Source organism: Rhinichthys klamathensis, unplaced genomic scaffold (assembly GCF_029890125.1).
Source record: "Rhinichthys klamathensis goyatoka isolate OS25496 unplaced genomic scaffold, OSU_Roscu_1.1 h1tg000614l_1, whole genome shotgun sequence".
Lineage (NCBI taxonomy): Eukaryota > Metazoa > Chordata > Actinopteri > Cypriniformes > Leuciscidae > Rhinichthys > Rhinichthys klamathensis.
In genome coordinates this window covers 21,947-34,460 of record NW_026607067.1, presented here as the reverse complement: position 1 = coordinate 34,460, position 12,514 = coordinate 21,947, and the positions used below count along the sequence as shown (strand labels likewise).

Genomic DNA, 12,514 nt, shown 5'->3' with positions numbered 1-12,514 from the left:
TTCTTATGTTGGTCCAACTTAATTTTTTTTTTTTTTATGAATTTACACTACCGTTCAAAAGTTTGGGGTCAGTGAGAATTTTATTTTTATTTTTTGGAGGAAAGAAATCAATACTTTTATTTATCAAGGAATAATTAATTTGATCGAAAGTGACAGTAAAGACATTTATAATGTTACAAAAGTCTTTAGAACTTCCCATTCATCAAAGAATCCTAAAAAAAAAAAACTGTAACTGACAGACCAACAACTGTTTCAACACTGATAATAATAATAAACGTTTCTTGAGCATCAAATCCTCATATTATACTGATTTGTGAAGGATCATTTGACACTGAAGACACTGACACTGGTGATGCTGAAAATTCAGCTTTGATCACAGGAATAAATTACACTTTACTATATATTCACACAGAAAACAGCTGATTTACACTGGAGTAATATTTAATACTATAACTGATTTTTGTTGTATTTTTAATCAAATGAGCGCAGCCATGGTTAGCAGAAGAGAATTCTTTTAAAAGTATTTAAAATCGTACCGACCCCAAACTTTTGAACGGTAGTGTACATCAAAATGTTCTCAGTGTGGCGGCATTTGTGTGAAATACTCAGAGAGAGAAAAAATTATTTAATATCTGACATTATTTAATAAAGCAATAAGCCACGAGAAGCTGCATATCCTGTGATTTAACCCGGCTGTTCTTCTGTACAACACAAACTAAATGCTTTAAAAAAAAAAAAAAAACAGCAATACGATATAAAACAAGACATAATAAGTCATATTTGATAATCATAATAGTCAATTCTTCCACCAAGTAATATAGCTAACAGTAGATTGTTTAAGGTTAATGAACAGAAACACAGTGTCAATTAAAACAAACAAACAAACAAAAACAAGATGAGATAAAAATGTAGCAAATCCATCTCCAGATTTCATAACTTTCCCCATATGCTGCCATATAGAGTCTCAGATATAACCGGTGTCTGCACACCCTATGACAGAACTGAGACGAGACACGAGAAAACCCTTTCCTCGCGGTGATGTGACCCGTCTGTCACTCAGCAACAAGCTCAACCTTTTAGCATTTGCAATCATGTGCTAAGTGAATCTGTTTCCAAGGCAACCTGGGTTCCCTAAATTCCCAAGAGAGGTGTGTGCTGGTGAGCCTATTGTTTATTTCCTTTTTAATTTGATAGATATAAAAAAAAGAAGAAGAAAAAAATAATGAAATATGGAGGTTGAGCACAATATTCTTCTTTTTTTTTTTTAAGATGACTAGCCTACTTTACCTGCAAATAGAGAATATATTGTGTTTATTCATTTTTATGTACAAAAACATATGTTTAAGTAAAGCGAATCAGTGTGCGAATTACTGAATAACTCAAAAAATGGAACATTTCTTTTTTTTAAATGGAATATTGCAGTGTTTATTCTAAATGATTTATAGGTGCACATAATTATTGTGTTAATAATCTAGAATCAGAATAACAGCGACATCTCTTCTCTGATGACGAGGGCGGGGCAACCTGTCACTCACATGAGATCCACCAATAGCAAACCACAAGCATTCAATCATCCAATCAATTCCCCACAGACAGAGTCAAGCCCCGCCTACATTTGTTCTTGTTCGCGAAGCGTTTCACTGGGATATACGGACCAATATGGGGAATTAAAGACGACCGCAAATCTCTTGTATATGAAGATCCTGGTTCAAGCTTTGAACAGAAACCCTCCATAATTCGTACCCTAATAATATTCCAATGTCCCTCCCTGATCAAAATCCACTCACGAGTCACCACTTTGAAACAGTTGCGCATGCGCAGAGAGAGGCGCGGAGCTGCCCGAGTGCTGAACCCCGCGCGCGCCTGTGATTTAAAGAGATGCTCCAGCACTGACACACTCGACACACACACACACACACACCGTTTCATCACAAGCAGGATTTCTCTTGTCATCTCTAATGGTGTTTCCTTCAAGCGCGGAATGATTTTAGGAGCTTTGCGGGTTTTTTCGTGGACGCGGTGCGTCTCGGTGTCGGATAAACCATGAGAATCTGTGCTGAAGTGGTTCTGGGTTCACCTGAGGAAAACTGTGCTTTAGATCGAGAGAAAACACGACGGGTGTTCGGGAATGACTCGCCCTTCTGGGAAACTCCTCTCAACTTTACTCGCGTGTTTAATAGGAATGCTCAACTTCAGGTATGTACTTCAGTCATTACTTCCAGACGCGACTGTTAAAGCAACATTAGTCTACATTAGTCATATATTAGTATGCATATCGTTTATAAGAGCGTTTCGGCTCGTTCTCCTGTGCGCGGTTGCTGACGTGCGTTGCCATGGCAATTAAAGAATGCTCGAATGGAAATTAGAACGTCAAAGAAAACATCAAAGAAGAATCGGAAGTTACAGTTACATCCAGAAATGAAGATTCCATTCTGTTTCTGCAATGTTAAAGGAGGCCGGGGCTAGTTGTCACAGGTCTAATCATAATCCAGCTCGTCCTGTTGGTTCCAAACATATACAGTCAAACCGAAAATGTATTAATAATTTCTCACATTATCACAGTTTATTCGCTATAGTTTAGAAATATGAGCAGAACTCAGTGGATATTTGACTGGTTTTGTCCGTCCTTCTGTTAGACTCTCACACATGAATTATGTTGAATATCTGTCAGCTGTTAAATTTAACTACACAATTAGATAATACCAGTTTAGCTCAACCAGTGACCAAGCAATGCTTCATGTTGTTCAGTGTGTGTGTAAAAAGAGCATTAGCAATTGCAGAAAACACACTGAAGAAAACATGATCAGCTCAAAGTGGAGGAATCATTTTTGGTCCCAAATTTGTATTAATGTTACTGGTAGTCACTGTATGAAGAGATCTCACAGTTTACTTTATTTTGCTCTCCTCACTTACATAAATTAACTATATAGTGTCCTGCACACACTAGTAAAACAATATCAAAATGATATCTGGTGTCTGAATGATTTTTGGATTGACTGTGTACATATAAAAACTGATGCCATAGAAGAACCATTTTTTGTTCCATAAAGAACCTTTAATGGCTTTTTCACTACATTTTAATAATCTAAAGAACCCTTTTCCCACTATAAAGAACCTTTTGTGCGTTTGAAAGGTTCCACAGATTTGAAAGGTTCTTCACGGAATAATCAACGTCAAACAAAGAACATTTATTTTAAAAAGCAAAAGGTGGAAAATTAGAATGTCAAAGAAAATATCAAAAAGTCCAGTCAAACCAATGCTTACTTTCTCTAGCGGTGCTTTTGTTCGTTGGTTTCTAACACATTTCAAAGCAAATTTTTATTATTTTTGTGAATTCTGTATCATATTTTTGTAATATATGTTGGTTAATTAGTAAAAAAAAAAAAAAACACATTTACATACATTGAGTCACTATGTAGGTGAGGTATTTCTCATAAAATGTCAAGTTGTGTCACTTTTTTTTATTAATTATGATTTTTGTGTGTGTGTGTGTGTGTGTGTGTGTGAATAGTGTGACAACATGCCCCACTGTGAGGGCCAGTGTGTGTTAAATGCCTGTTTCTTATTCTTCCTGGACAACAACGGTGGACATTTTTATGTATGTGTGTCTAAACAGAAACTAACATTAAAAAATACACCTTCCCTGAAAAATATTCAGTGAAAGTGTGACAACTAGCACTAGCACAACTAGCTGTGACAACTAGCCCTAGCACAACTAGCCCCGCTGTGACAACTAGCACTAGCACAACTAGCTGTGACAACTAGCACTAGCACAACTAGCTGTGACAACTAGCCCCGTTGTATAGCCTCATTTAAAGGTGAACTATGCAGGTTTTTTACCTCAACCGGTCAGCTTCGGAGTCATTGGAATGGTTATATTACTCTTTCCGGGTTGAATGGTGGTCGTTTCGCACCCCCCTATCGCATGTGAGCGTAAAAATCACACTTGCAACTTTGAGCCGGCGGCCCGCAGGCCGCAGCATCAGGAAGTGTCGTGTGATATCAGGTCTCGCGATGTAACGAATTGCTTTACGGCAAAAAACAGATCTGATCAAATTCTGATAAAATGAGCATCAAACAGAAATAACCCGGCGCCGTATACATGTGGTGTTCGAGGCGCACTTACAATACAGACTGCCGACAGTTCAACAGGGCGCGCGCAGCTCTTAAAGGGGCCATATCTTATTTCCACTCGTGACAGCGTCCATCCTACTGAACAGGTACCGGTGTACAGGGGGAGGGGATCCGGCCGTGAGTGCGAGCCATCTCTGCGTGAGTGCTATTCACGATAGTACAAGTACTCCACAGCGACTCTAGGGGTCACTGTTTGACAAAAACGGAATTCCTACTTGGTGCTGCTTTAATCCTGTTATGCAGCTTGTGTGCCTTGATATGACCCCCCCGTTTAACAGGTTTACTGATGTGATGTTTAGTGAATGTTTACTGATGTTTACTGATGTTTAGTGATGTTTAGTGAATGTTTACTGATGTTTAGTGATGTTTAGTGAATGTTTACTGATGTTTACTGATGTTTAGTGATGTTTAGTGTATGTTTACTGATGTTTACTGATGTTTAGTGTATGTTTACTGATGTTTACTGATGTTTACTGATGTTTAGTGATGTTTACTGATGTTTACTGATGTTTACTGATGTTTACTGATGTTTACTGATGTTTAGTGTATGTTTACTGATGTTTACTGATGTTTACTGATGTTTAGTGAATGTTTACTGATGTTTAGTGTATGTTTACTGATGTTTACTGATGTTTAGTGATGTTTAGTGTATGTTTACTGATGTTTACTGATGTTTAGTGAATGTTTACTGATGTTTAGTGAATGTTTACTGATGTTTACTGATGTTTAGTGATGTTTACTGATGTTTAGTGATGTTTAGTGAATGTTTACTGATGTTTAGTGAATGTTTAGTGAATGTTTAGTGAATGTTTACTGATGTTTAGTGTATGTTTACTGATGTTTAGTGAATGTTTAGTGAATGTTTACTGATGTTTAGTGTATGTTTACTGATGTTTAGTGAATGTTTAGTGAATGTTTAGTGAATGTTTACTGATGTTTAGTGAATGTTTACTGATGTTTAGTGAATGTTTAGTGAATGTTTAGTGAATGTTTACTGATGTTTAGTGTATGTTTACTGATGTTTAGTGATGTTTAGTGAATGTTTACTGATGTTTAGTGAATGTTTAGTGAATGTTTACTGATGTTTAGTGATGTTTAGTGATGTTTACTGATGTTTAGTGAATGTTTACTGATGTTTAGTGATGTTTAGTGAATGTTTACTGATGTTTAGTGATGTTTAGTGATGTTTAGTGAATGTTTACTGATGTTTAGTGATGTTTAGTGATGTTTACTGATGTTTAGTGAATGTTTACTGATGTTTACTGATGTTTAGTGATGTTTAGTGTATGTTTACTGATGTTTACTGATGTTTAGTGATGTTTAGTGAATGTTTACTGATGTTTAGTGTATGTTTACTGATGTTTAGTGATGTTTAGTGATGTTTAGTGAATGTTTACTGATGTTTAGTGATGTTTAGTGAATGTTTACTGATGTTTAGTGAATGTTTACTGATGTTTACTGATGTTTAGTGAATGTTTACTGATGTTTAGTGATGTTTAGTGAATGTTTACTGATGTTTAGTGAATGTTTACTGATGTTTAGTGATGTTTAGTGAATGTTTACTGATGTTTAGTGATGTTTAGTGAATGTTTACTGATGTTTAGTGAATGTTTACTGATGTTTACTGATGTTTAGTGAATGTTTACTGATGTTTACTGATGTTTACTGATGTTTAGTGATGTTTAGTGAATGTTTACTGATGTTTAGTGAATGTTTACTGATGTTTACTGATGTTTAGTGAATGTTTACTGATGTTTAGTGAATGTTTACTGATGTTTAGTGAATGTTTACTGATGTTTAGTGAATGTTTACTGATGTTTAGTGAATGTTTACTGATGTTTAGTGAATGTTTACTGATGTTTACTGATGTTTAGTGAATGTTTACTGATGTGATGTTTACTGATGTTTAGTGATGTTTAGTGAATGTTTACTGATGTTTAGTGATGTTTAGTGAATGTTTACTAAAGTTTAGTGTATGTTTACTGATGTTTACTGATGTTTAGTGATGTTTAGTGTATGTTTACTGATGTTTACTGATGTTTAGTGATGTTTAGTGAATGTTTACTGATGTTTAGTGTATGTTTACTGATGTTTAGTGATGTTTAGTGAATGTTTACTGATGTTTAGTGAATGTTTACTAATGTTTAGTGAATGTTTACTGATGTTTAGTGTATGTTTACTGATGTTTAGTGATGTTTAGTGATGTTTAGTGAATGTTTACTGATGTTTAGTGAATGTTTAGTGAATGTTTACTGATGTTTACTGAATGTTTACTAATGTTTAGTGAATGTTTACTGATGTTTAGTGTATGTTTACTGATGTTTAGTGATGTTTAGTGATGTTTAGTGAATGTTTAGTGAATGTTTACTGATGTTTAGTGATGTTTAGTGAATGTTTACTGATGTTTAGTGAATGTTTACTGATGTTTACTGATGTTTAGTGAATGTTTACTGATGTTTAGTGAATGTTTACTGATGTTTAGTGAATGTTTACTGATGTTTAGTGATGTTTAGTGAATGTTTACTGATGTTTAGTGATGTTTAGTGAATGTTTACTGATGTTTAGTGAATGTTTACTGATGTTTACTGATGTTTAGTGAATGTTTACTGATGTTTAGTGATGTTTAGTGAATGTTTACTGATGTTTAGTGAATGTTTACTGATGTTTAGTGAATGTTTACTGATGTTTAGTGAATGTTTACTGATGTTTAGTGAATGTTTACTGATGTTTAGTGAATGTTTACTGATGTTTACTGATGTTTAGTGAATGTTTACTGATGTGATGTTTACTGATGTTTAGTGATGTTTAGTGAATGTTTACTGATGTTTAGTGATGTTTAGTGAATGTTTACTGATGTGATGTTTACTGATGTTTAGTGATGTTTAGTGATGTTTAGTGAATGTTTACTGATGTGATGTTTACTGATGTTTAGTGATGTTTAGTGAATGTTTACTGATGTGATGTTTACTGATGTTTAGTGATGTTTAGTGAATGTTTACTGATGTGATGTTTACTGATGTGATGTTTACTGATGTTTAGTGATGTTTAGTGAATGTTTACTGATGTTTAGTGAATGTTTACTGATGTGATGTTTACTGATGTGATGTTTACTGATGTTTAGTGATGTTTAGTGAATGTTTACTGATGTTTAGTGAATGTTTACTGATGTTTAGTGAATGTTTACTGATGTTTAGTGAATGTTTACTGATGTTTAGTGATGTTTACTGATGTTTAGTGAATGTTTACTGATGTTTAGTGAATGTTTACTGATGTTTAGTGATGTTTAGTGAATGTTTACTGATGTTTAGTGAATGTTTACTGATGTTTAGTGAATGTTTACTGATGTTTACTGATGTTTAGTGATGTTTAGTGAATGTTTACTGATGTTTAGTGATGTTTAGTGAATGTTTACTGATGTTTAGTGAATGTTTACTGATGTTTAGTGAATGTTTATTGATGTTTAGTGAATGTTTACTTATGTTTACTGATGTGATGTTTAGTGAATGTTTACTGATGTTTAGTGAATGTTTACTGATGTTTACTGAATGTTTACTGATGTTTAGTGAATGTTTACTGATGTTTACTGATGTTTAGTGAATGTTTACTGATGTTTACTGATGTTTAGTGAATGTTTACTGATGTGATGTTTACTGATGTTTAGTGATGTTTAGTGATGTTTAGTGAATGTTTACTGATGTGATGTTTACTGATGTTTAGTGATGTTTAGTGAATGTTTACTGATGTGATGTTTACTGATGTTTAGTGATGTTTAGTGAATGTTTACTGATGTGATGTTTACTGATGTGATGTTTACTGATGTTTAGTGATGTTTAGTGAATGTTTACTGATGTTTAGTGAATGTTTACTGATGTGATGTTTACTGATGTGATGTTTACTGATGTTTAGTGATGTTTAGTGAATGTTTACTGATGTTTAGTGAATGTTTACTGATGTTTAGTGAATGTTTACTGATGTTTAGTGAATGTTTACTGATGTTTAGTGATGTTTACTGATGTTTAGTGAATGTTTACTGATGTTTAGTGAATGTTTACTGATGTTTAGTGATGTTTAGTGAATGTTTACTGATGTTTAGTGAATGTTTACTGATGTTTAGTGAATGTTTACTGATGTTTACTGATGTTTAGTGATGTTTAGTGAATGTTTACTGATGTTTAGTGATGTTTAGTGAATGTTTACTGATGTTTAGTGAATGTTTACTGATGTTTAGTGAATGTTTATTGATGTTTAGTGAATGTTTACTTATGTTTACTGATGTGATGTTTAGTGAATGTTTACTGATGTTTAGTGAATGTTTACTGATGTTTACTGAATGTTTACTGATGTTTAGTGAATGTTTACTGATGTTTACTGATGTTTACTGAATGTTTACTGATGTTTAGTGAATGTTTACTGATGTTTAGTGAATGTTTACTGATGTTTAGTGAATGTTTACTGATGTTTAGTGAATGTTTACTGATGTTTACTGATGTTTAGTGAATGTTTACTGATGTTTAGTGAATGTTTACTGATGTTTAGTGATGTTTAGTGAATGTTTACTGATGTTTAGTGAATGTTTACTGATGTTTAGTGATGTTTACTGATGTTTAGTGAATGTTTACTGATGTTTAGTGAATGTTTACTGATGTTTAGTGATGTTTAGTGAATGTTTACTGATGTTTAGTGAATGTTTACTGATGTTTAGTGAATGTTTACTGATGTTTACTGATGTTTAGTGATGTTTAGTGAATGTTTACTGATGTTTAGTGAATGTTTACTGATGTTTACTGATGTTTACTGAATGTTTACTGATGTTTAGTGAATGTTTACTGATGTTTAGTGAATGTTTACTGATGTTTAGTGAATGTTTACTGATGTTTAGTGAATGTTTACTGATGTTTACTGATGTTTAGTGATGTTTAGTGAATGTTTACTGATGTTTAGTGAATGTTTACTGATGTTTACTGATGTTTACTGAATGTTTACTGATGTTTAGTGAATGTTTACTGATGTTTAGTGAATGTTTACTGATGTTTAGTGAATGTTTACTGATGTTTAGTGAATGTTTACTGATGTTTACTGAATGTTTACTGATGCTTACTGATGTTTACTGAATGTTTACTGATGTTGACTGATGTTTAGTGAATGTTTACTGATGTTTAGTGAATGTTTACTGATGTTTAGTGAATGTATAGTAAATATTTAGTGAATGTTTACTGATGTTTAGTGAATGTTTACTGATGTTTAGTGAATGTTTACTGATGTTTAGTGAATGTTTACTGATGTTTACTGAATGTTTACTGATGCTTACTGATGTTTACTGAATGTTTACTGATGTTTAGTGAATGTTTACTGATGTTTAGTGAATGTATAGTAAATATTTAGTGAATGTTTACTGATGTTTAGTGAATGTTTACAGATGTTTACTGAATGTTTACTGATGTTTACTGAATGTTTACTGATGTTTACTGAATGTTTACTGATGTTTACTGATGTTTAGTGAATGTTTACTGATGTTTACTGAATGTTTACTGATGTTTAGTGATGTTTACTGATGTTTAGTGAATGTTTACTGATGTTTAGTGAATGTTTACTGATGTTTAGTGAATGTTTACTGATGTTTACTGAATGTTTACTGATGCTTACTGATGTTTACTGAATGTTTACTGATGTTTAGTGAATGTTTACTGATGTTTAGTGAATGTATAGTAAATATTTAGTGAATGTTTACTGATGTTTAGTGAATGTTTACAGATGTTTACTGAATGTTTACTGATGTTTACTGAATGTTTACTGATGTTTACTGAATGTTTACTGATGTTTACTGATGTTTAGTGAATGTTTACTGATGTTTACTGAATGTTTACTGATGTTTACTGAATGTTTACTGATGTTTACTGAATGTTTACTGATGTTTACTGATGTTTACTGATGTTTAGTGAATGTTTACTGATGTTTACTGAATGTTTACTGATGTTTACTGAATGTTTACTGATGTTTAGTGAATGTTTACTGATGTTTAGTGAATATTGAGTGAATGTTTACTGAATGTTTACTGATGTTTAGTGAATGTTTACTGATGTTTAGTGATGTTTACTGATGTTTAGTGAATGTTTACTGATGTTTACTGAATGTTTACTGATGTTTACTGATGTTTACTGAATGTTTACTGAATGTTTACTGATGTTTACTGATGTTTACTGAATGTTTACTGATGTTTACTGATGTTTAGTGAATGTTTACTGATGTTTAGTGAATGTTTACTGAATGTTTACTGATGTTTAGTGAATGTTTACTGATGTTTACTGAATGTTTACTGATGTTTACTGATGTTTAGTGAATGTTTACTGATGTTTAGTGAATGTTTACTGATGTTTAGTGAATGTTTACTGATGTTTACTGATGTTTACTGAATGTTTACTGAATGTTTACTGATGTTTACTGATGTTTACTGAATGTTTACTGATGTTTACTGATGTTTAGTGAATGTTTACTGATGTTTAGTGAATGTTTACTGAATGTTTACTGATGTTTAGTGAATGTATAGTAAATATTTAGTGAATGTTTACTGATGTTTAGTGAATGTTTACTGATGTTTAGTGAATGTATAGTAAATATTTAGTGAATGTTTACTGATGTTTAGTGAATGTTTACTGATGTTTAGTGAATGTTTACTGATGTTTACTGAATGTTTACTGATGTTTACTGATGTTTAGTGAATGTTTACTGATGTTTAGTGATGTTTAGTGAATATTGAGTGAATGTTTACTGATGTTTACTGAATGTTTACTAATGTTTAGTGAATGTTTACTGATGTTTAGTGATGTTTACTGATGTTTAGTGAATGTTTACTGATGTTTACTGATGTTTACTGATGTTTAGTGAATGTTTAGTGATGTTTACTGATGTTTAGTGAATGTTTACTGATGTTTACTGAATGTTTACTGATGTTTAGTGAATGTTTACTGATGTTTAGTGATGTTTAATGAATGTTTACTGACTCCTGTCTCAGGATAACGGCAGGTCAAGAGAACGAGAGACTGTTCGCTCGGGAATCTTCATCTTCAATGTCGCCCTCAGATTTCCTGGACAAACTGATGGGCCGAACATCAGGATATGATGCGCGGATTCGACCCAACTTCAAAGGCAGGTTCAGTTCTGGTTTACGATCTCCTGAATGTGAATCAGTCAAACATTCTGATGATGCTTTCAGATATCAAGAGTTTCAGACTGAGTTACTTGTATTTCTACACATACATTCAACATACGTCAAAGAGCCAACAATATTCTTAATATATATATATATATATATATATATATATAAATATATATATACGTATATATATATATAATATTCACACACACACTACTGTTCAAAAGTTTGGGGTCGGTATGATTTATTTTTGAAAGAGTCTCTTCTGCTCATCAAGGCTGCATTTATTTGATCAAAAATACAATAAAAACAGTGACATATTATTAGAATTTAAAGTAACTGTTTTCAATGTGAATATATAGTAAAGTGTCATTTATTCCTGTGATCAAAGCTGTATTTTCAGCATCATTACTCCAGTCTTCAGTGTCACATGATCCTTCAGAAATCACTCTAATATGAGGATCTGATGCTCAAGACACATTTATGATTATTATCAGTGTTGAAAACAGTTCTTATTTTTCACATTTTAAAAAGGATTTTTATTTTCATTCAATGAAAATTTCATTTTAATTTTCAAAACAGCATTTATTTGAAACAGAATCTTTTGTAACATTATAAATGTATTTACTGTCACTTTTGATCAGTTTAATGCGTCCTTGATAAAAAAAACAAAACAAAAAACTCACCCCAAACTTTTGAACAATAGTGATAGATAGAAATATATAATTATGTTATTATTTACTCACCCTCATGGCGTCACTCCACATCCATATGCTGTTATTTATTTCTGTGGAACACAAAAGAAGAATTTTTTAAGAATGTTCAATGTTGGTAAAATTAAACTTATAAGTGAATGCGTAGTTATATTTTTCTTTACATATTTTCCATAACTTGCTTTAATTCTTTGTTTAGTGCAACAAATACAACCATAATGTAAATGACTTTTTTTCATATTACACTGATTTTTTTGTTCAATGCAACAAGAATTTTGGATGAAATGTACATAATTGATTAAATTAATGTCACAATGCAGAAAATCTAAAGGCTTCCTTTCATTATGCAAAATATAATTGATTAGTTTTGGGTGAAATATGACCGGGACAGATTATTAACAGATTCACTTTTCATTTGTTTTGTTTTAAACGGAAAACCCCCAAAAAAGGTCTAGTTTATTATCATAGATTAATGCATGAACCAACAATAAGCAATAACATTTTTAAAGCATTTAGG

General features: G+C 32.3%; 1 protein-coding gene across 2 annotated transcripts in view; it reads left to right on the top strand.

The window, feature by feature from the left end:
• The first annotated feature begins 1,906 nt into the window (after nt 1-1,906).
• The window catches only part of LOC130075971 (glycine receptor subunit alpha-2-like), a 32,014-nt gene continuing 21,406 nt past the window's right edge, over nt 1,907-12,514 (top strand). For both annotated transcript variants that reach the window (XM_056240839.1, XM_056240840.1), the window contains exons 1-2: nt 1,907-2,196; nt 11,144-11,277. In XM_056240839.1, coding sequence (XP_056096814.1) covers nt 2,129-2,196; nt 11,144-11,277 — 202 coding nt within the window. In that variant the 5' untranslated portion in view covers nt 1,907-2,128. The remainder of the gene's footprint in view (nt 2,197-11,143; nt 11,278-12,514) is intronic.